Genomic DNA, 25,546 nt, shown 5'->3' with positions numbered 1-25,546 from the left:
TTTTGTTTATATTTATACCTATTTGATCATTGATAATTCTAGCATTTTTGTTGCACTCCTGAGTAAGACCATGTTGCCTAAATTACATCAGAACATGACTATTGTTTCAGTAACGACTAGAGAAAGTCTTTATAAAAATGTGTTGCAACTTCCGACCGTGAAAATATGGATCTAAAACACAGACAGATCCTATAAATGACAGATTTATTTGGAAAAAATGATCCTGGTGTCTTTATTTTTGTAAACAGAAAGCAAAAAAAAAAAATACCTGTTTACTGATAAAAGTTTTTTTTATTCCAAGTTGGGGAGCAAAGCCTCAAATGTTGCACTCCAGACATAAAAGGATATGAACAGACACTTAATTCACTAATGCTGCTTGTGATTCATATTACATTTTAAACCTTTTAAATGGTATATCAGTTATTCTTCTACAATTTGAATTTTTTTTCTGTTTTTACTTAATTATTAAACAGATATTTTTAAAATTGTTTTTGGCATCATTACATTTTTTTCTGTTGCATTCCTGAAATGGTATAATTTTTTTTTTTCAATATCAGCCGTGACCAAAACTTGGTCAAGCAAATTTTACTACAATCTAAATTTAAAGCTCAATATTGTTTCCAACATAAACCATTACTATGTACTTTAAAAATCTTCAAAAATTTAATATGATTTTTTTTTTCAAAATGTGACAAAAAGATGTTGACATTTTTTAACATCTTTTTTTTTTTTTTTTTTGGTCTTAATTAAGATATCAATTAGATATTTGGCAGGCACTTAGACAGTAACAAGACACATGTTGAACTATGAAAATTCATCAAATAGCCTGAACGTTTAGTGTGTCATTTTTTTTAATTCACTCAAAGCTGAAAATATCTGAAAGTAAGTTTGATTGCGATAGACGGTTTGATGAAACAAATATGTCCAATGCAACAAAAATCACTCTGGTGAACGACGTTTGTTATTTTCATATCTTATTTACTTTATGTTTGTAACAGCTTTACTCTAACGGTGACGTCTCATCAATCGTCAACTTCCCTTGATTATGTAGTACTATTATTTCTAACATCATCTAGATCATGCTCCAAGTACGATCAATTTTTAAAACCGAGTTATGTTACGGACAAATAAGTTGATGTTACAAGGATTTCAACAACCCCCTTTACAGTCAACATTTGCAAATTCTACGTTTGTCATAATGACCTTGGTTGTAAATACAATCTATCGTTGGGTCACTATGTTTCATACCATTTGTTAGGTCATTGCTTTTATGCTAAACTGACTACGGAGTACACCGTATATCAATACACAGGGCTCACGGCAGACAACAGAGGATGCTTAATCCTTCTAGGAGAGCCTGATCCAACCTCTAATGTTTCGATTCCATGGGGTTCATGCTTTTGCCTTGTTTACGATTTTCGTTTTGTTTATTAGATTTATGAGATTGATCACTGTTCGTTATCTTCACCTTTTACATCTAAATCATAGATATCTTCTAGGAGTAATTACCTTCAATTTAGCCAGAAGCATAAAAATAAGTATGGTCTTGACATTATGAGGGTATCAGCATTATTTGATAAGCAAATAATTGATATTAATATGTGCTGAAAAAATTAAGAAAAGCATTTCAGTTTAAAGAATACTGTTACAGTATTTTGTTAAATTTTATTGGTACATCCATGAAGTCAGTACAGAATTGTACGACACATATTTACAAATACAATAGTGTACTACACATGTATATAGTCAATATCACATTAGTCAATAAATTAAGTTGGAAGAATTAAAATACATGTACTGGATTATTCAACAATTATCATTATTTTGTACTTACTAAAAGGTTTGGTTTGTAATACTAGAATAGATCACATTCTTGTCATTATATCATTAAATAAATAAATGACATAACAAGCAATAAAAATTCGTTATATACCTTATGCAGATATGAAAATGGTCATACAGTCAATATGTGAAAAACAAACCAATTAGAATAGTACATATCAACTTTGTACCAATATGCCAAGAGTAAATAGTATACTTGTTACATATAAGCAAAGTACACCTTACCACCTTTTCATACGTAAAGTAAAGGCATAATTACAGTAAATATTTGGCACATATAAGCTAAAATGTAGCAATCACTTTGTTTCATTCCAACATTTTTTGTTTTAGGGACTGAAGACACCATTCATACAGAAACCACACTGTGGAATATCAGGTCAGGGGAATAAGATCTACAAGGTTTCCTTTCGGTTGTGACATATGCTCAGGGAAAAAGGCCACTAACTGGTCAAATAGTTCTGTCCTAGCCATGTGATGCTCACTAGTATCTACCAATATTGCCTCTGAAAAAAAGTACACAATCATGTGTTATTCGTTGTATATGATGTCTTGATGAGAACCTCCTCTGAAAACAGATTAAAATTATCAGAGAGGCCAGACTACACTGTTTCAGCTAGACACAAAGTCTGTATTCCAGAATCACTAGTTTGCTAAAATGGGGAATATATTTACTTAATAATATGTTTATTCCTTTGAAGTACATGTAATAATAATAAAAATTTCTTGAGTGTTGTGTACTGTTTGGTGCATGCATCATAGAATGAGCTATCAATATACAGATATTAAATCTTATTTTGTTGGAAATCATAAATTAGCACATGTCAAATGTTGACTGGCGTTTTCCATATATGTACATATTGTTAGGCCATTCTTTTCACACTGACTTGTCTAAGGATTTTTTCCATTTGCCCGATAATGAAAAAGAACACACCGCAATGTGACCAGTTGACAGGGGATGCTTACTCCTCCATGGCACCTGATCCCACCTCTGATGTTTTTAGAGGTCCGTGTTTGCTCTGCTCCAAATTTCTATGGTTCCATTTTGAGCTCTATTATTGTTCATTATCTTCATATTTCAAACAAACAACTAAAAATAACTCCACCTAAAATTAACTCTATTAAGTACGTGTGTGTGTTCAGTATACATATACAGTAAAACATGCTTAAAGTGAACAAGCTTATAATGAATTAACGCTTATAGCAAAGTGATTCTTATTCCCCGTGACTTTAACTATGTTGTAAACTTAACAGATATAATGAATTACGCTTTGTATGAAGCAAAATCGTCCATCCCTGGCACTTCATTATAAGTTTGTTTTACTGTATTCACAAAGGTAAGAAGTACATATATGTAATTACCTTCATTGCCTTCTATTTCATCCTCAGGACTCTGGAACAAAGTTGTAGCCAGGGACTCAAACTAAGAGGAAAGAAATAATATCTACAAGTACATGTGTATTTTAAAAAGATACTTCAAACTTACACAGTTCATAATGAACACACTTATATTCACAGAAATACATATATTATCAAATATAGTTGGTACATGTAGTTTGATAACTTGGAATTATTTCATGCAATTTTTCTTTTAGGAATAACATTGTACAAGTATATTGATTACCACAGCATATTACAAATCATTATGCACAAGTAAACCATAAGGTTTTTTGGTTGTTTTTTTTTTAAATCGACATCATTCATGAAATTGTCTTTGCATTTTGCACTTTCATCATATTATACTTTACATCATGTGGGTCTTATGTAACAAATTAGATTTTCAAATTTGATACCTCTTCCCGTTCTTTTTTATTTTTGTGGTCAACAATACTAGCTAGATCATTCTGTAAGTACAACATGGCAGTGTGGGGATTATGTTCAGCCAGTTCCTGAAACTTGTACTTCCTCAATAGATATTTACATTGACGTAACAGGTGCTCTGATGACAATCTACACAACTAAAAGCAAACCAAAACTCATTAGTATTCATTATAAAATGACTACATCTTCATTTTAAATAAGCCCATTGAGCCTCTTTTCGTAGGTAAAAAAAAAAGAATTGAACAATAACACATAACTTTGAGATTTAAAAGGAAAATAACTTTCGCAAAAAAGATGTAACTTTTGCGGTTATAATTATCGTATTATAAGTCAAAATTTTTGCCAATAAACCTGGAACGGTTTTTGCATTATATTCCAAAATTTCACGAATAAATGCTGAACTTTTGCCAACAAAGATGCAACTGATGCATCTTATGTTAAACATTGGCAAATAAATGCAATACTTTCACAAATAACTGCGTTTCTTTTGCGTTATAATGTGAAACTTTCCCAATAAACGAGCAACCTTTGATTTGATTAGTAAAAATTACATCTTTATTTGCCGAATATTCTAGCAAAGATTACAAAGATGGGAGAATGAAACGAAAATGGAGAGCGCTTATTAGACATGTGTTATATCAAAAACTTTGTGATTACAGGAATAATATATCCCCATAAACCAAGATGCAAGATCTGGATTTCACCTTGACTAAAAACCAAATTGACCATGTGCTTATATCAAAACAACAACACAGAACAAAAATAGTCGATACAAGAGTGACAAGAGGAGCTGATGCAGCAGTGATCATGAAATGATATGGAGTAAGATCAGAATAAAATTAAAGAAAAAAGACACAACACGCAGATACATGTAGAAAGAAATATGATGTCACAAAACGCCAGCAGCCAGGGAAAAGAGGAGCAATCACAGTGAAGCTAAATAATAGATTCCAAGTGCTAGAGGAAGTGGAAACTGTGAAAGAAAGCTGGGAAAGCATGAGAAAAGGCTACACTGCGACAGTTGACAACATTTTTAAGTGAGGGTAAAAGGATAAAAACCATGTATAAACAAAGATTCGTGAAAACTGGAAGAAAAAAGGAAACAGTTGAAACTCCAAATTACAGTGTACCAATAACAAAGCAGAACAATTGAAAAGAAACTTAAAAGAAGCAAGTATAGCATCAAAGACAGAGAAGTAAAATAGTAAAATGCAGCATGAGGAATGACCGGAGAAAGTTGACAAAAGTCATGATTACAGAAAAAGAAAGAGAGCCAGCAGAAAAAAGTGTATGAGATAACTACAGTGCTAAGTAATGAGGGGAAAGGTAAAATCGAATAAGGACAAAGAGGGCAAGATTATGAGCAGCCAAGATGAAAGAAAGAAATGGTGAAAGAAGCACTTTCACGAAATATTAATGCAACATGATCAGCCATCAGAAGTTGAAAGTGAAGGATATGCAGTAGATGAGATATGTACAGGATCAAATGGAAGGAACTGTCTAGCCTAGAAAGAAATTAAAGAATGCAAAAGCTTGGGGAGTTGATGGGATAACAGCAGAGATATTAAAAGTAGACAAAGAAAAAAACAGCCCAATACTTGGAAAAATCTCTCTGTAACTTTACTATCAATGTGGAATAAAAGGCTGATTGTGAAGATTCTGAAGAGAGGTGATAGATCCATAGGAGACAATTACAGAGGCATCACGCTTTTATTTGTGTCAAGCAAAGTCTTCTTCAGAATAATTATACAAAAGATTCAAGATGGGGTGGAAAGGCAACTGTATGAAGAACAAGCTGGCTTTAAAAGAGGGATGAATACAACAGAACAACTGTTAACACTTCAAAACATCATAGAACAATGTAGTGAATGGAATTCAGCATTGTTTGTAATTAAATTGATTTTCAGAAGGCATTTGATCCCTTCATCGAGAGGGACTTTTGTCTATCATGAAGTTCTATGGCATCCCAGACAACTGGTCAGAATAGTGAATCTTCCAATGTACAGTGCTACATGCAGAAGATGGTGATGTTTCTGACTAGTTCCGGGTAACAATAGGAGTGAAGCAGAATTGCACAATATCTGGATTCTACAGAAAGAGAACTAGCAGGAATAAGATTAAACTTTACCACATAACTACAAGTTCTAGACTTCTAAGATGACTTTGCTCTACTTTCCTCCAAATTTCAGGACAGCCAACAAGACACAAAGACTATAAAGTTGAGCTGGCCTCAGGATAAATGTTAAGAAAACCAAAGAAATGAGACTCAACTCCGACATGATAAGAGAGCCAATTAAGATCAATAGACAAGGTAGAGAGGATGTAGAAACATATGCATACCTTGGAGGTGTGGTACCAGTAAAGGGGGGATCTGAGAAGGACATTACCAACAGACTTGGGGAAAGCAAAAATTTCAATCTAGATGGCTCAGAAAAATCTAGAGCTCTTTACAATTTTAATTCAAACAAAGGTGAAGCTATTTAACAGATCAGCCCTACCATTCCTCATGTATGGAAGAAAAAAATCATATGGAAAACAACACAGTGAGACAAAAGGATCAACACTTCCCAGATCAGATGACTGAGAAAATTCCTGAGAGTAAGTTGGCAAAATAAAATATCAAATGAAGAACTACATCACAGAACAAACACAACAAGAGCTTGTGAAACAATTACACTCAGAAAGTGGAAATGGATTTGCCATGTACAAAAGATTTAGAGCACCGGGATTTGTACCAACACCCTGGCATGGTACCCAGAAGGAAGGAGGAAAGTAGACCAAAAGCAACTTGGAAAAGAAATACTGAGCAGGAACGGTTACAGATGGGGTGGAATAGCTGGGTGTCAGCAAGGGTAGCAGCCAGTGACAGTGGCTAAGATCCAACTTGAAATAATTTATAATCTCTAAGAATAAATGACTTTGATAAATTTAAACTTATGCATTTATTTAATTACCTACCTTTAATACCCAGAAATCATCCAGCCTTATTTTAGGCAAGCTTTCTTTTCCAGGGTTGCCTCCAAACAAGTAGTGAACCTGAGAAATACAAACAGACTGGTCAACATTATTTCTGCACTAGAAAATTCTTATCTACATGTACATGCATATGATGAACATAAGTACATGTACGTGTATTACCTAAAATTTCTCAATAAATGTGGAAGTTTATACATGACAAAATGATAAGATCATCCAACAATGACAAAAAAGGATTACATAATCAAAACCTTTCATAAACACATTGCAGTTTCTGAAATTCAAATAAATTTGCATAATCATGAATTTGCCTTTATCTTCCCATGAAAAGATACATTTATCTGTCTATCTTGTTTTGTAATATTATTTACAAACAATTTATCTAAAATTACATACTACAAGAAAATGTGTACATTTCACATAAAAGAAATAGGTATTAGGAGTACCCACCTTTCTGATGTGATCATAAACCAACTGATGGGCAAATCTTGGTACTGGCTCTACATTCTGCATCTTTGTCCAATACTGCTGACCGCTGTTCTCATTTCTGTACACACATGACCTGAAAGTTGTATAATATCAACATTGAGTACAATTCATTACTTCTTGACCAATTGCATTTCTTTCCACTCCAGTTTATAAAGTATGACTTCCCACAGGTTCAAATTCTAACATTCTTTCATATCTCCTCATCAAATTCAATTGAAAAGAAAAATGGAAGTTTTATGCACTACCAAATCCAATTGGTCATTTCTGCAATTAATCAATTAAAAATGCTTCATGAATTATTGAAATAATAATTCACTTACCATCTATTTTTCTTGATATTGTATACCCAGAAAGAATTCTTCACATTTTCTCTTTTTTCCTTCTCTTTGTTAAGGCCCTGGGAATTTTAAACAAGCAGAAATTTATTTTCAGCATTAAATGAAATCTGAGATTGAAATCACAACTTTCCTGCAGTTATAATTTGTACAGTCTTATGATTGAAATTCCAGTCAATCAGCTACTTCAGGACTTTATCTTTTCAGCTGCACTGACCTTTTTAAAGTATTACTTATTTATGTGTACATATAGTAATATATAATTTTGAAAACACTGGTTAAAAGTTTTGAGTGCTTTTTATGCTCTGTTTTCTCCTCCTTATTCACTCACAGATAACACATGTATCTCGTCTTTATTCGGGTCTATGGTAGCTCTCTGGGTAAAGCCAGCTGACGGAACTGAAAAAAGAGACCTCTAAGGCTTTGAAACATGTCCAATACATGTATTACCATAAACTTTATTATTATTAACAGAGAAATACTTTGTCACCTTATCAATTAAATCCTAAGGTTTGTACACATTTTTGATGAGTGAGGCCTAGGCTTATTTAGAATAATGCACAGGATTAAACTCTGTCATTCAGTTAACTAAAAAGTGACTGAAAGATTGCTGAAAGGTGACTGAATGGCAGAGCTCTGCCATTCAGTCACTTTTCCAGACCTTTCAGTGACCATTCAGCTGACTGAAAGGTTTCATCCTGTGATGATTGTTCCATTTTCAGGTCAAGAGAAGTGGATCAAAAACCTTTGATTAACATTCATTGTCTCTCTGTTGTCTCATATAAAATTCTGCATTAAAAGTAATGATTTTTCAAAAGAAATGCATTTTATAAGTAAAATGCACACAATTTCAGCATACCTTGTGGGGCAAAATTTGACAGAAATGGTCTGTTAACTTGACAATTTTAAAAGAATTAAATAGACATTTTTCCAGTAAGGGTTACCTCTCTTAAAGGAGGGTGAATGAACCTTAAAAAAGATGGATGATATAACTTTTGCTAACATAAAAGCTCTATCTTAATGAAACATCAATCATTGAGAAGAAAAATGCTTTTTTTTCCTTTTCTTTTGCAATGAAACATATGATTAAAATTAATAAGTGTCCTAGTTTTATGCATATAAATGTACCTCCAGAATCTTTCTTAGCTCCATCAGTGATGATGTCTATCTGTCCTGTATCCACATTATATGTGAAAAAATCATTCAGATATTCCTTAGCTCTCTGACCAGCAAACACATACAATAATCTTCGTTTCTATGAGGAAAAAGAAATTGAAAACTGAAATATTGGTTGGCAAAGCATTGATTAACATTAGGAAAGAAAGGATTTTGTTTGTTTGAAGAACAGTTGCTTCTTTGAAGTTAGCAATTATGTTTTAAAATTTGAAGATATGTCAGAAATATGGCTTGTAGAAATATGTTCAATGGTTTTTACTAGACTCCAGATTGCTGAAATTTGAACATGATAAAAAGCTGATGTTTACAAACTCACTCATCTTTATGTATAAGATTAAAGTAAATCAAGTACTATTTTTAGCAACTTTTATATGTGAGTTTTTAGCCTTGAATCTATCCACAATAATACATTTTGACAATTGATGAAATATTTTACATAAATATAATTGAATAATTGCTTCATGACATGACACATACATGGGGAAATTCAGGTCATAAAACTTGCAGTTATTTCTCATTATGTTTGTTTACAGTATAGATGATGCTAATGAAAAATTACACTTACAGAGTGGAAGAGCATTGAGTGACCTATCCTTGACCTCAGGGTGGGGCAATCCTCCTTAATACAAGACCAGGTGTTAGTGGGAATGTGGTATGCATAAAGACCACTAAACAAATGCTCACTCCCCCTGTCTGAGCCAATGCTGTTAGAATACATACATTTTAAATGTAAATACTTGTTGCAAGACTGTTAAGTTGAGCAGGAGTTAATGACAGAATCATTTACATTGTTATTATGATTATCATTATTTCCAACACTAGGTACTTTGAGATCACAAACAGGTGAAAGGGATTATTAAAATAAACTTAAGAAGTCTCAAACCATAAATTCATCCAACACAATATTAAACTCTACACCCCCCCCCCCCCCCAAAAAAAAAAAATCAATTCAATATTTAAACAAGTCAAAAGGAATACATTAAACATTAAATGTATAATGTTTAAAATTTTACTAATCAAAAGAAAGAACTATTTTAGGGTGTTTGTAAGTTTACCTTTCACTAAAAGAGAACATAAATTTATCTATGACATGAAATACATGTACGTTTCATTAAACAACTCTTGCTTTTTTCTTTAGAAAAAAAATTTTAAATTCATATAATTAAAACCTGTTTAAAACACGCCCTCCAAATACATATAAAGTTTGTTTTTCAATATCTATGACCATTTGATGGTCGTATATAAGCCTGGGTCCACCCATCGTGTGTGTATCCTCTGTTATCAAGGTCCATTTGTCTGAGTTGATGTCATACATATAAAAGTCACTCTGAAAAACAGAAATACTCCTTTGTTTAAATACGGAATTGTTAGTAGTCATCAAAGCTTTAGGTAATAAGGCAGGGTTAGAAACTCCCTAAAATTACAACTCGCAAATAATTGCGAGTACCAAGAAAGTGAACTCGCAATTTTATAAGACTACTCGCAATTTTCATATAAAGTTAAATTTATATAAATTAAATACATGTAACTTAAGGAAAAAGTAACTACTGTACAATACACGAAATACAACTACAGTGTGACTTTTATTTAAATTACTAATTTAAATCAAAAGCATTGTGTTCCGTCATATTATATAATTTTGCTACAGTTTCAATGCAAAAAAAATCAACTCGCAAGTTCTTGCGAGTTACCTAATTTTTAACTTGCAATTTGGGAATTCTAACTCGTGTTTTGCGAGTTGTATATAGTGAATTTCGAACCCTGTAAGGGTCATTATTATGTTTAACTGAGTCATATTTTTCTCACCGAAAAATAAATGGCTCACTCAAAGCAAAAGTCTTGATATCTTTCATGAAATTTATCCCTATGCAAAACTCTAACACTCCCTTGTAGCCTTAACCTAATGTATCAACAGGGTCTTGAGTTCAAATTTATATCTAAGGAGTTGTAAAGGTAAACAGCTTGTAAAACATCAGTCTGTATATGATAAAGCTATAGAAAAGAGAAACTTATTGAAGGAGCATTCATTAAATTCAACTTTTCAACTGTATTATCAATCTTACCTTAAGGTTATCTGAAGTTCTCACAGATGAATCCAAATACCTCCCCAGAATAAAAATCTGCTTTCTCTCATAATCTAAACACATCTTGTGACAAGATCTTGCATTTGGACCACCCTTAAAATAAACATTGAATCATTCATAATAGAGTCATATCTGAAAATTCTCATAAACATGTTAATCAAACGGAACCGACTCTGTACAGAATTGATATACAGAATTTAAAATCAGAGGTAAGAACAAGCTTCAAGGGCCTGTTTTGGCCCTGCAAAGTCTCAAAAAGATCCAAATTGCTTCACTGAAAAATGCCTATAGTACGACTACTTAAATGTATCCAGTAGTAGAAATATGTTACTTTTTTCCAATTTTTAACTTGATAATGAGGTCATAAATTGCATTATTTTTCTCAAACCAGTAAAATTTAATTCAAATTTTTTTAAACAATAAATGTAAAGACAGCAAAACTTTTATCTATGTTTTACAAGTAATGCACAAAAAATTACTAAATATATACATTTGGTATTTCATATTGTGGACTGTGTTACACTTTTCTTTGCAAATGTCACGAAATCAATAATTTTATGTAAAACTCTGGTAATTTACAATGTAACAAGCTCTAATTCTCCAGTCATGTATATGTGAAAAGAGCACTTAGAAAGTATGTTATATCATGTAAAAGAATTGAACTTCATCTGTACTTTTATAAACTTGAACATACTTGAACATGTATGCAAGATTTGGATATAATTTAACAATTGATTAATTGTATTTTAAATTGACAGGGCCACTTCTGACAAAATTCATATCTAGGCTTTATTATCTAGCACTTTACTTGATTAGCAAACATACATCTGTTTCTGTATTTTGGCTTAAACAGGTCCACTCTTTTGATGGCACAGAAAACACCCAGAAATCTGCCAAGTCTTTGTTCCCATCCCACCCACCAAACAGGTATAGATTCTCTGCAACAACAAGAAACCTTGATGAATAACAAAACAATTTTTTATTCTACCATATGCTCAGTACAAAGGTTTTTAAAACTTCCGATTTTTCCTGGATTTACAAGGTTTTCAAGTAATACACATTAAATATTTTCTTAAGGAGAAAGAGAATAAAATTTGTCTGTGATGTTACATAATTTCTTGTCAAAGTTTTTCTTGAATGCCTCTTGTATATACACTATATATCTAATCATATTTTTTTAAATTTACTTGCAAGGAGAATATGTAATTTTGTAAATTTTTCTGTAACTTTTGTAATTTGACAATTATTTTGCATGTCTTCATTAAATTCTTTCTTTAATAAATTAGATACTACCTTGAATATACTTACCATTCTAAGTATAAAGCCTTCTGAGATTGTGGGTAAATTAAACAAAAAACATTTTGCATCAATCATTTGCCCCTTGACACTGTGGTAAAACTTAAGAAGGTGTAAATCATTTATCCAGTAAACTACATGACTATATGGTCTAACCATTCTGCAGATCCAGGCACATCTGATGACCTCCCCTCATTCCAGGCTGGTAAGCACTAGGGTTGTCTCCTACAACAATGTCATCATTCTCATAGAAATAATCTTTGAACCAACATTTTCTTTGCATAACTTGAATTCAAATAGATTTTGCAATTGTATGCAAATGGGTGAAAAATCCAACTTTTCAGAATTACTTTAGAAATTGCTAAAAAAAAAAACAAGAGGCCCAAGGGCCTTAACGGTCACCTGAGTATAATACAACAATTTCGAAGTTAAATACACTGATAGATGAAACAATGTGTCCTAAAGCAAGAGAAGTAGGGAGATCAGGATCAACAAAATAATTAGTCTAGTATTCAGTATCAACTCATAAATTAAGTTCTAATCTGTCCCCCACTTAACACTATCACCATGCAGACTATTGACAAACTATTAGTGCTTCTGTACTATTTTTAAACCCATATTAAGACCTCTAGCATTGACCTCTCTTATGGTCTTTGAAGAACTTTTAATAAGATAAGTTATTTTTGTCTCATTTTTATTTATCTATTACTTACAGGTCTACCTGATTATGAAAACTGAGAAAGTACTTTTTTAATTATACGATAAACATTCTTGCATAATTATCTTATTCTTTTAACCTTTCAAATACATTATTTACATTGATTAATTATCAAAGGTGAATGGAAAAGGGGAATAACTTCTCTCAGTAGAATACAAATTAATAGAGCCCTGCCCAGGACCAGAATACTTAGATGAATGGTCCAGATGTTTAAAAATCTGGTAGAAATACACTTACTCATATCATTTAAACTTTTACTCAGTTTGCTTCCGATATGCCCAGAAGCAGAGAAGAATTTCACAGGTACAATGCATTTTCACTACAGATTCAACAAAGCCTTACCCTAACACCAGAACCCAAGACCAAGGGTCAAGAAATTTACAAATTTGGAAGAGTTACCCTCATCATCATAACTATGGACTTCAAAGAATTAACACTTTTCCACTATATTATCAAAAGCCCCCCCCCCCCCCTCTTTATGCCAGAACCCCTGACCCTAGGACCACAAGATTTAAAAATTCTGTTCAAAGCTCCCATTTTCATCATAGCTAAGCAATTTATTTATCAGCTCAACACTAAGGAGCAGACAGGATTAATTAATGATTAATTAATAGAATTAATGCTTTTTCACTATATAATCAATAGAGCCCCACCCTAACACCAGAACCCCTGACCCTGGGGCCATGAAATTCACAATTTTTGAAAAGGCATCCTTATGTATCATAACCATGCAATTAGTTTGTTTAAATAGTCGCCAGTAGCAGAGAAGAAGATTTTCAAAGAATCAATGCATTTTCACTATATAATCTATAGAGCCATGCCCTAACACCAGAACCCCTGACCCTGGGGCCATGAATTTCACAATTTTGGAAGAGGCACTCTTGCTCATCATAACTATGTACTTAGTTCCTTTATTTAATAAACAGGAGCAGAGAAGAAGATTTTCAAAGAATTAAAGCACTTTCACTATATAATCAATTGAGCCCCACCCTAACACCAGAACCCCTTATCCAGGGGCCATGAATTTCACAATTCTGGAAGAGGCCCACCTCCTCATCATAACTATGTACTTAGTTTATCACCTTAATACCCAGGAGCAGAGAAGAAGATTTTCAAAGAAATAATGCATTTTCACTATATAGTTGATAGAGCCCCGCCCTAACACCAGAACCCCTGACCCTGGGGCCACGAATTTCACAATTTTGGAAAAGGTACTCTTGCTCATTATAACTATGTACTTAGTTACTTTATTAAATATCCAGAAGCAGAGAAGAAGATTTTCAAAGAATTAATGCATTTTCACTATATAATCTATGGAGCCACGCCCTAACACCAGAACCCCTGACCCTGGGGCCATGAATTTCACAATTTTGAAAAGGCACTTTTGCTCATCATACCTATGTACTTAGTTACTTTATTTAATACCCAGGAGCAAAGAAGATTTTCAAAGAATTAATGCTTTTTCACTATATAATCTATAGAGCCCCGCCCTAACACCAGAACCCCTGACCCTGGGGCCATGAAATTCACAATTTTGGAAGAGGCACTCTTGCTCATCATACCTATGTACTTAGTTCTTTTAATTAATACCCGGGAGCAGAGAAGAAGATTTTCAAAGAATTAATGCATTTTCACTATATAATCTATAGAGCCCCGCCCTAACACCAGAACCCCTGACCCTGGGGCCATGAATTTCACAATTTTGGAAGAGGCACTTTTGCTCATCATAACTATGTACTTAGTAACTTTATTTAATACCCAGGAGCAGAGAAAAATTTCAAAGAATTAATGCATTTTCACTATATAATCTATGGAGCCACGCCCTAACACCAGAACCCCTGACCCTGGGGCCATGAATTTCACAATTTTGGAAGAGGCACTTTTGCTCATCATAACTATGTACTTAGTAACTTTATTTAATACCCAGGAGCAGAGAAGATTTTCAAAGAATTAATGCATTTTCACTATATAATCTATGGAGCCACGCCCTAACACCAGAACCCCTGACCCTGGGGCCATGAATTTCACAATTTTGGAAGAGGCACTCTTGCTCATCATAACTATGTACTTAGTTGATTTATTTAATACCCAGGAGCAGAGAAGAAGATTTTCAAAGAATTAATGCATTTTCACTATATAATCTATAGAGCCACGCCCTAACACCAGAACCCCTGACCCTGGGGCCATGAATTTCACAATTTTGGAAGAGGCACTCTTGCTCATCATAACTATGTACTTAGAAACTTTATTTTATACCCAGGAGCAGAGAAGAAGATTTTCAAAGAATTAATGCACTTTCACTATATGATCTATATAGCCCCACCCTGGGGCCAGAACCCCTGACCCTGGGGCCATGAATTTCACAATTTTGGTAGAGGGCTCAATGCTTATTACAATGATGCCAACAGTTTGACTGCTAGATGTCCAGGAGTAAAGAAGATTTTTAAAGATTGCATTATTTTTGGTGGTTTTAGCCCCACCCCTCAGGCCCCAGGGGGGCAGGGACCATGAAATTCACAATTTTTGTTCCCCTTCACCTATAGATGCTATATACCAAATTTGGTTGAAATTGGTTGAGCGGTTCTAGAGAAGAAGTTAAAAATGTTCAAAAGTTAACGCACGATGGACGACCCACGACGACGGACAAAAACAGATAGCAATAGGTCACCTGAGTGACTCAGGTGACCTAAAAAGGCCCTGCTGAAAAATTACTCATCTGGGCAGCATGGGCATTCAGAAATTTGAACCTGATATTTGAATTTCTTTGCAGATCTTCATTATACATGTAACTATCACTTTTCAAAAGATAAAAAAGTTGTTTTTTGAGAGATGACAAACAAGATATTTACCTTTGGGAATGGGTTCTATTGGGGTCCATTTGGGTTTATAATCTTGGTCACAAATATACTGATCAAATAGTCCCTCTGTAACAGAAGAGAAAAAAACATATTCATCATTTAGGTTCTGTAAATTAATTAACTAAAAAAATTGAATTTTTTGAACTGCAATACTTTTTCAAGTAAGACCATTGTACATGTTGTACAAAAAAAAAATATATTTAGAAGAAATAAAGAAGGGGGGTTATTTTTCTGACCTTCTCACACATGTGCATCTGCACCGAGTGCATGTGTGGATAATTAAAAAAGAACTTGCAACAAAAACAAACCTTCTGCTGCTTGCCATAGTAAGTCTTCACTCTTCTCAAAATCACCATGTTTTACCTTGAAAACAACAAATCAAGGGCATGGATTGTACATTGACTGCAAACATACTCTTTTCCATGGGGTCATAATTCCACAGAATCACAATATTATTTCTGTTCAACCCGCAGGTAAAAAATTACGCGGATTTCTTAGATTGCCTCTATGTGCCTTGAATATACTTAAGTACACTGGGAAATCATGGAAAATTTGTGTCCATGCACATAGACTTAATTAATACCATGAAGAAAAAAGTACTTCTACAGTATTCAATTTCTAACCAAGCATCATTTTAAATGCAATTTATTTATGAATCCATCCTTAATTTTTTTTTCTTGGAAAAAAAACATCCTATTTTCATTTGAAACTCTGTGTGCTCTACAAGTTATACAATAGAGCAGTAAATAGAATCTTACCAGCATAGAGTGAAGCTCTGTGAGTATGGGATGCTCCAGGGAGACTTTGGTTTTTTTCTGGAGGGCCTCATAAGCCTCGGTATATTGTCTCTGCCTGAAGTGCTTCAAACACAACCTAATGGCCTCCTTCTCTCTAAACTATTAATCGAAATAACAGATAACAATAAAATAAAGTTACATTGTTATAGTTCAAATACGTATGCAATTTCTCTAATGACCCTCCCCCTGTTCCACATTCTTAAAGAGATATTTCATAGAAACAAAACATATTGACATATATTACAGTATATCAAAAGAAATATGATTGAACAGGAGGCATGCTATGCCTCAGCCCTGTATAATTTCCCCTTCATTACAGCATAAAAGAAAATGAAATCTGCATCAAATCCTGATTCAGTGTTTCTTCGATGTAATTTCAAGCATTTTTTATTGACATTTGACACTTACTGTGACCAGCCATTGCAGACATGGTTGAACAACATCCCAATCACTTTCTCCCCGAAGTTTCACATACCAGATACTAAAATTAAAACAGGACGGACCCCATGCCTGAAGGGGAACTGTAAAATAAGCAATAAATAGGGTATGTAGTGCAAAAAATATAATAGTAATAATAATGCTCAGAATTTTTTTCTGATTTCTCTAGCACATGGTGTATATAAATTATCTCATTCACAAAATGAAAATAAACATGTTTCATAAAGACTCAGCTACACTATCTCTGATTACACCTATATAGTATATATATCCTAAAAACTTTTTCTTTAAATAAGTTTAAAAAATATTCCTGCTAAGTGCTTGTCCTCAAGATGCTTCAAAGCTATTATCAGGAGTACCAGTAAAATCAGAATCTCACATTAATCAATTACCAATACATACCAATCTTTATATATCTACACGGAAAGACATTTTCATGCAATTCCTTCTTAAGGGGAAATGTTTCTGGAACATGGTCATTCTTCAACCCACTACAATGAAGAGTTATAAAAACAGTAAAAAGTCTGATTCCCATCAGACAAGCAAATGATTTAGAAAACCTTAATGTACATAATTGCAGCAGAAAAACGGCTTCAAGTTACTAAATTCCTAGTACAAACTATGTTCACATAAAGTATACAAGGAAAATAACATTTCACATGCAAAAGATTTTGAAAAATAAAATTAAAAAAAGGTGCACAAACATTTATGTTATAAAATCCATTGAAGAGTAAACGTTAAATTTTTTTGGTAATTATGCTCCTCACATTAAAAACATCTATTGCAAATACACATAAAAAGATACACATGTATTCATATATCTTACCCTTCAAGTAACTCTATCATATGTTCATCATTCAGACCTCCAAACACCTTGAACTTTTTCAGATTACATACATGAGCCTTCTCATATTTCCCAAAGGTTATACAGTCCACAATTGCTGGTTTTTCAAGCTTTAGCATTAGGAACTTCAAAATAAATGATCAGTAATATACTTATACTTGTATATAAATGACAGACAAATCTGAAGTGGACTGTGGAAAACACATTAAGTAAATTTGTCATTTTTTCCCCTTTATATAGATCAATTTTATGGTTCAGTGGCACATGAACATGAATTTTTAGTGCCAAAATCATTAATAGCAAGTGCAGCGAGCGCTGCAAAGCATGAATCGCACTGCAAGCTCTAACGACAATGTGTGGGTTAGGAGAAAATTTGGACTTTACACATTGATCCAAAAGATTTTTTTCCGCAGTTATTTGGAGACCCACAATGCAACGCATCCCACTGCTAACTTCATTCTCTTGGTAACAACAATTAAAAATTCACAAAAATAAATCCACCTTGATATTATGGATATTGCCTACAGATTGTAGATTTGATGTTCCTTAAAATTGCTAAAATGATGCACTTTTCAAACTTCATTCAAGGAAATGCAGCTAACATCATGTGACATCACAGTCTAGACATTCCAAATGTCTAGTGCAGTTTGAAAAGGAGATGTTAGTTATAGTGAATATTCAGTAATACACAAATGCGCTTGCCCCAACAGTTGCACAGTCAACATATTATCTTCCAAATCTCTACGTGAAGTATTCACTCCATTTTGCTGCATTACATGTATGACTAATGGGATGTATTCTAACTGTAAGGAAGACCTGTTCAAAGACATATATTTAGATAAATTCCAACACCTACCTGTGGTGGATGGTTGGAGTCTGATGACCAGCGTGAAGACTGATCTTTAGGATTATCACTGTATATGTTTCTAAAAAGAATCATATGTTTTAAATATTTAAATATTTTAACGTAGATCTGAAGCATATTTCATCATTACAAGTAAGACAAATATTATTATTACTGTGCAATTGACTACGAACTCAATCATTTGGTATCACATGCACAAATAAATAGGTAAAAAATAAATTCAGATTCTGAAAATTTATGTAAGAATCTATAAACTAAAAAGTTCCCTTACTCTGGAACATAGTTGTACGAAAAACTGGACCATTTACTGATAGTATACTTCAATATATCCTTTTCTTCGCATTTATCTGCCATTCTTGTTAAATTGTTTGTGTATCTTCAAATTCAAGACTGTCGAACCCGATGAAAATCCCCTCAGACCGGGATTAAAAGAGTTCTGGATTTAATAAAAATATTGTAAAAAAATAAATAAATACAGAATATTAAAGAAGATACTTAATAATGTGGCAAACAAATATTAAACGAAAATTTCATTTAAAAAAAAAATAGTCTTCCCGGAAAATTTCTTGATGGCGTGCTTGACTTTTGAGTTTTTCGTGTAGCTTTGTATTTCCAGTTTGAGGGTTAACCCACCGAGAAGATTCACCAGAAACACGTCCTAGAAAATGTTAAAATTACACAGCTTAAAATATTGTCTTGGGAAGAGCCACTTCAGGCTTTTACAGGTTATTGTATTTCTAATAGGATGCTACATTTAAGTGTTTTCACATTCAAGAGTCCATTCGGACATATATTTTTATTGCACTTCAACAGTTCCAGTAGTTGATCTAGGTGTTGCCCTTTTGTTTTTCAGCCTCTGACATATTCTGTAGACAGTGCATTCAAAAGTTACAGGTAGAGTATGAATAAATACTATATGGCACGAATTGCAATTTCTGTATAATTACAACTACAAACTGAATTGATTACTTTTAATGTTATTATTATTATCATTTATTTTATTTATTTTTTACATAAATGACTTCACCTTGCTACTTCAACATCTGATTTAAATGAAAAGTTGAGAAACTTGCAAAAAGTTACACAAATCCTTGTATGCACTAGTGCAAATGATGTCCTAGTCTAGAACTTATCCAAGCTAAAATATTCAAAATATATCCAATGTAAATAGTTTTTTATTCCAATAAAATTCAAGCTTTCTGCAAATTTCTGAACTCTTAGGTCAAGTAAAGAAAACTCAAATACATTTTTTTTTTTGAAAAAATCTATAATGTAATTAATCAAAAAATCAAAAGTGGTGCAATACATTTTGATAATTAAATGACTCCAAAATTATGTTATATTCATGCTTACCATAAGAAAATATTTTTTCAGACATTTCATTTCCAAATTAGAACCACTCTTGCTACAAAAAGTCCTGAAAGTTTCCGAAAAACCATAGTTGTCGTCTTTGCACAAGTTATCTTGCTGAAATTAAGTGACCCATAACAAAGTTGTGTAATCTGACATAACTTTGGCACAATTTGAAATTTTTATGCCCCCGTATTGAAGATTCGGGGGTATATAGTTTTTGCCCTGTCCGTCCATCTGTTTGTCTGTCTGTCCACAAAAACTTTAACATTGCCCATAACTTTTGATTGGTTGGAGCTATGGCTTTCATATTTCACATGTGTATTCCTTGTGACAAGACCTTTCTTTGGGTACCACCATATTTGACCTTTTGACGTTGACCTTGGAGTTTGACCCAGTTTTGCAAAATTTTTCCCAACTTTAACCTTGACCATAACTTTTAAACAATTGGTGCTAGGGCTTTCATATTTCACATGTTTAATTCTTGTGACAAGACCTTCCTTTAGATACCAATAACTTTGACCTTTTGACCTTGGACTTTGACCAACTTTTGGAAACCTTAAGCTTGGACACAACTTTTGAAAAGTTGTTGCTAGGGCTTTAATATTAAAAATGTTTTTTCCTTGTGACAATACCTTCCTTTGGATACCAACAATTATAATCTATTGACCTTGACCTTGGAGTTTGACCTACTTTTGAAAAACTTTATCCTTGGTCATAACTTTTGAACGATCGGTTCTTCAGCTTTCATATTTCACCTGTATATTTCTTGTGAGAAGGCCTTTCCATAGGCACCATTAATTTTGACCATTTGATCCTGACCTTGATGTTTAACTTACTTTTGAAAAACTCTAACCTTTTCCATATCTATTCAATGGTTGCTGCTAGGGCTTTCATATTTCACAGGTATATTCCTAGAGATAAGACCCTAATTTGGGTATGAACATATTTGATTTGGATTTGAGAAGGTTTAACCTTTGCTATAAGTTGCCATATGGGGGCATCAGTGTTTCACAAACACATCTTGTTTTTTTTACAGTTCTGCATCAGACAGAGACTTTCTACACAAAAGCATTTTGCCCACAGACCACTTTCAGGCCAGTCTTCCAAGACTTCCGATCCCCCAATTAGAGGATACCTTACACAAATATCTTGAGAGTCAACGACAAATACTGACTGATGATGAATATGATCAAACAGCAGACATTGTGAACAATTTCAAAGCCAATGAAGGTCCAGGTATGGTAACAATTCTCTGGTGAGAAAAAAGTTATTAGTTTTTACTCTTGGAATATGATACAATGGAAAGAATAGAATTACATTTATTAAGTTTTTAAATCAATATACTTGTAAACAAAACTGCTTTGAACAGTTGCATGCAGATATTTTATGAGATATTTTAAAACCAATGAAGGTCCAGGTATGGTTACAGTTCTCTGGTGAGAAAAGAGTTATTAGTTTTTACTATTGGAATATGATACAATGGATAGAATAGAATTACATGTATTATTATTTTAAATCAATATACTTGTAAACAAAACTGCAGATATTTTATGAGATACATAAAGGATCCCTTTATCAATTTTTTTTTTGTAAGTTGATGCATACAGATATAATGCTGACCTCAGATCCCTGTCATTTCTGTATGAAACATTCATTGCAGCTTATAACTAAATTTTTCTTCCAAAGAGTTAAGTACCTGACTGTGTTGGTAATTCTTATTTTTGTAGACCTACAGAAGAGATTAGTAGCTAAAGATAAACAAAATAAACACACAAGTTACATCACAAGTAAGTAGTGAGAGAAAATTTCTAGAAAATCAGAAAATATATTTTTTTTTCTGACCTACTTAAGTTCCCTGCATAGAGCTTTTTCATGGTCATTTTTTTCTCAAGAAAATTCCTTCTCAATTTGAAATTTGTAATTTCATGTTCCTTCTGTCTGTTTATTATTACATGTATAATAATATATTAATGTTACTACAATGTCATTTTTTATTTAGGTCACCTGAGTCACTCAGGTGACCTATTGTGATCTGTTTTTGTCTGTCATCGTGCGTCTTGTGTCAACATTTGAACATTTTTAGCTTCTCTTCTGAAACCACTTAACCAATTTCAACCAAATTTGGCATATAGCATCTATGGGTGAAGGGGAACAAAAATTATGAATTTCATAGTCTTTGCCCCCCTAGCACCTGAGGGGTGGGCTAGAACCACCAAATTTAATGCAATCTTTAAAAATCTTCTCCTTTACTACTGGACATTGTTGGCTGTGACTGTTGGCATGATTATAATAAGCATTGAGCCCTCTACCAAAATTGTGAAATTCATGGCCCCAGGGTCAGGGGTTCTGGGGCTAGGGTGGGGTTATACAGATCATATATTGAAAGTGCATTTTTTCTTTGAAAAATCTTCTCTGCTCTTGGGTATTAAATAAACTAAGTACATAGTTATGATGAGCAAGAGGTCTCTTCCAAAATTGTGAATTTCATGGCCCCAGGGTCAGGGTTTCTTGTGTTAGGATGGGGCTCTATTGATTATATACTGTAAGTGAAATGCATTAATTCTTTGAAAATCTTCTTCTCTGCTGTAGGGTATCAAATTAACTAACCATGTATATAGTTATGGGAAGCAAGAGTGCCTCTTCCAAAATTGCGAATTTCATGGCCCCAGTGTGAGTGGTTCAGGTGTTAGGACGGGGCTCTCTTGATTATATAGTGAAAATACATTAATTCTTTGAAAATCTTCTTCTCTGCTCCTGGGTATGAAACAAACTTACTAAGTACATAGTTATGATGACCAAGAGTGCCTCTTCCAAAATTTTGAGTTTCCTGGACCTAGGGTCAGGGGTTCTGATGTTAGGACAGGGCGCTATTGATTTTATAGGGAAATACATTAATTCTTTAAAAATCTTCTTCTCTGCTCCTGGGATTAAATAAACCAACTAAGAACATAGTTATGGTGAGCATGGGTGCCTTATCAGAAATTGTGAATTTCATGGCCCCTGGGTCAGGGGTTCAGGTGTTAGAGTGGGGCTTTATTGATTATATAGTAAAATTAAATTCGTTGAAAATCATCTCTGCTCCTGGGTATTAAATAAATTAACACAAGATGAAACACTTCCTTTAAGTTTGGCTTAATGGTGGCTTATAGGTCCTTAATGATGGCTTAATGGTTGTCTTTAAGTCACCAGTAAGCACCCCCATACCAAAATTAAGTACAAATTAAGTACAAAAAAAAGTACGAAAAAAGGTCACAAAAAGTATACTTTTTTCGACTAAATTTGGAACAAGGGATTTGGTCGTTCCAAATGAGAAAAAAAAAGTATACTTTTTTTGTGCTTTATGAGAACTTAGGTTCTTGGTTACAAAAAAAGATCATAAAAGTATACTTTTGGTACATTTCTATATTTGAGAAAAGTACATAAAAAGTATAATTTGAAGTACAGAAAAAGTATATTCTTAAAACTAACATACAAAAGTACAAAAAAAGTACATCTGGAAAAAAGCACAAAAATGTATGAAGTACAAAAAAAGTATACTTCCAGAAAGAAGTACAGAAATGTATGAAGTACAAAAAAGGTATTCTTCCAGTACAAAAAAAGTATACTTCCAGAAAAAATTACAGAAATGTATGAAGTACAAAAAAAGTATACTTCCAGTACAAAAAAAGTATACTTCCAGAGAAAAGTACAAAAATGTATGCAGAAAAAGTATAAAAATAGTACTCCTTTAGATTGATGCTTTAAAAAGTACAATAAAATGTCAAAATTAAATGAAAGTATGAAAAAAGTATACTTTTTAGTTGGTACAAAAAAAGTAGGGAAAAAGCACCCCCCCCCCAAAAAAAAATAAATATATAGCAAATAGCCCCCCCCCTTTTTTTTAATAAAAAAAAAATACATATATTATTTTGAAAAAACAATGAAAAACCTCAAAAATGATCATTAAGCTCAGGTATACCAAAATAAAACCAATTAAAGGTACAAAATTGTATTTCGAAAGCATGAAATTTTAACAAAAATATTAAGTATAGGGAAAAATATCAGAGAAAACGGAAATCGGGGAAATCTCTATGAAATATGCTACAATTCAAAAATCTTAAATGCTAGCTTTTATCAAAATTCAAAAGCATGAAACCCCACATCTTCATTACATTATACATTATTTTCAGTACTAATCTTCCATAAATAATTTAAAGAATATATTGGAACATTAAATCATCAACAATATTATAATTCTGTAAATAACAAGATCTGATCCTTTATAGTCTAGTAACTTATAATGCATGGTTATGTCACTGATTGATCACGCTCACAGATCATATCTGCTCCTTCACAGTCTAGTCATCCCGTTTGAATTTTCTTGCTGACACAGTTCAGTGCACTAACCTTTGACCACATAGCAGTGTTAATGTCACCCATTTTTTTCACTGATCTTCATTTGAATATGCTAAATGATTTCAGCCTTCGAGTACTTTTCCTTGGGTTCTGCAAAAAAAAAAAAAAGTTAAATAATCAAAGCATATGTTCTCAAAAAGCAGAATTCCTGTGCTTAATACATGGCAGACTGACATATAGAATCATATATTCAGTTTAATGTTCAAATAACTTGAAAACCAATTAAAACTCAAAATTCTTATGTGAAAATCCAAAAAATTATCGATTATCGATTATCCCTATCACTTATAAAATTTTAAAATAAGTCTTTTCAGTGCATGAGTATATTAAGGACAGACAAGCCTACTAATTTGATATGTCTATTTTGTATTTTACAGAAATCAAATTAGATTAATATGTACTTACTGATGATAAGATACACTTAAATTGTTGAAGCATTTTCCTATGGCTCTGCATGTTAGTGAGATGCTCATGGCAAAAAACGCATGTATGCACTGCTGAAAATAATAAAAGAAAAATCAGGTAACTTGAATGTTTAAGAACTTCTCTGGCATTATATCCACACACAAACATTTCATTACTTTCATTTTTTTAAAACCTGACGATGATTTTGAAAAATTGTAAGGTGAGTTTGATATCCCTGTCTAAATTCCTAATGTTATATGAGCAAATAGAAAAATAATCATGTGTCTCAATATTATGTTTATATAGCCCCCCCCCTTTTTTTAAGTTCTTTTCACCCTGGATTGATTGATTGTATCTTGTTTTACGTTCTATTCGAGAATTTTTCACTCATATAGAGACGTCACCATATACCGGTGAAGGGCTTCAAATTTTGACCTTTACTCGGCACTCCGGGCCATTGAGCAGTGAGGGATCTTTATCGTGCCAACGCCTGCCGTGACACGGGGCCTCGGTTTTTAAGGTCTCATCCGAAGGACCTGCAACTTTCACTTCAAAGTGCCGAGCGCATGGCGAAGGAACAGTTGCTACCTATTTTTTATCGACTTAGGTCTGTCGCGGCCGAGATTCGAACTCACGACCTCCCGATCACGGAGCGAGCGCTCTACCGACTGAGCTACCGTGAACGGTTTTTCACCCTGGAAAGATGATCAGTATAACTATCCAGTTCAACTTTAAATTTTTCAGATACATGTAAATGCTGATACTTTTGCTTGTTTAATCAACCACATGATTATTACTACCCCTTCAACCCCCCCCCCCCCCCCCACCACCACCACCAACCACAACACACACACTAT

At 33.2% G+C, this 25,546-nt stretch overlaps 2 protein-coding genes across 2 annotated transcripts in view; one reads left to right on the top strand and one right to left on the bottom strand.

The window, feature by feature from the left end:
- Window positions 1–1,625: 1,625 nt before the first annotated feature.
- LOC133195868 (muskelin-like) lies at window positions 1,626–18,936 on the bottom strand. Its single transcript, XM_061331835.1, has 21 exons — window positions 18,808–18,936; window positions 18,528–18,597; window positions 17,654–17,796; window positions 17,230–17,318; window positions 16,798–16,910; window positions 16,351–16,488; window positions 15,901–15,955; window positions 15,584–15,658; window positions 12,173–12,241; window positions 11,546–11,658; window positions 10,700–10,813; window positions 9,806–9,963; window positions 9,202–9,340; window positions 8,589–8,715; window positions 7,792–7,859; window positions 7,446–7,522; window positions 7,087–7,198; window positions 6,619–6,696; window positions 3,633–3,797; window positions 3,202–3,262; window positions 1,626–2,345 (listed from the first exon to the last, which is right to left on the bottom strand). The coding sequence occupies exons 1-21, from the start codon at window positions 18,888–18,890 to the stop codon at window positions 2,215–2,217; spliced, it is 2,178 nt and encodes a 725-aa protein (XP_061187819.1). The 5' UTR covers window positions 18,891–18,936; the 3' UTR covers window positions 1,626–2,214.
- Window positions 18,937–19,177: 241 nt separating this feature from the next.
- LOC133195865 (carnitine O-palmitoyltransferase 2, mitochondrial-like) overlaps window positions 19,178–25,546 on the top strand; it is a 78,601-nt gene continuing 72,232 nt past the window's right edge. Inside the window, exons 1-4 of the mRNA XM_061331833.1 lie at window positions 19,178–19,261; window positions 19,390–19,430; window positions 20,926–21,125; window positions 21,617–21,676. Coding sequence (XP_061187817.1) covers window positions 19,202–19,261; window positions 19,390–19,430; window positions 20,926–21,125; window positions 21,617–21,676 — 361 coding nt within the window. The 5' untranslated portion in view covers window positions 19,178–19,201. The remainder of the gene's footprint in view (window positions 19,262–19,389; window positions 19,431–20,925; window positions 21,126–21,616; window positions 21,677–25,546) is intronic.

The sequence above is a fragment of the Saccostrea echinata genome, unplaced genomic scaffold (assembly GCF_033153115.1).
Source record: "Saccostrea echinata isolate AGI-Se365-2 ecotype Australia unplaced genomic scaffold, CSIRO_AGI_Sech_v1 ptg000029l, whole genome shotgun sequence".
In the NCBI taxonomy this organism is placed as follows: Eukaryota; Metazoa; Mollusca; class Bivalvia; order Ostreida; family Ostreidae; genus Saccostrea; species Saccostrea echinata.
Note: the sequence above shows the minus strand (reverse complement) of the source record. Positions and strands in the feature narration are given on the sequence as shown.

Coding starts and splice junctions, on each gene's coding strand:
- LOC133195868 (XM_061331835.1), bottom strand. CDS start 18,890: ATGGCAGATAAATGCGAAGAAAAGGATATATTGAAGTATACTATCAGT. Junction 16,911..17,229: donor GTGTAGATATATAAAGATTG/GTATGTATTGGT, acceptor CTTATTTTACAG/TTCCCCTTCAGGCATGGGGT. Junction 10,814..11,545: donor GCCAAAATACAGAAACAGAT/GTATGTTTGCTA, acceptor GTTTATTTTAAG/GGTGGTCCAAATGCAAGATC.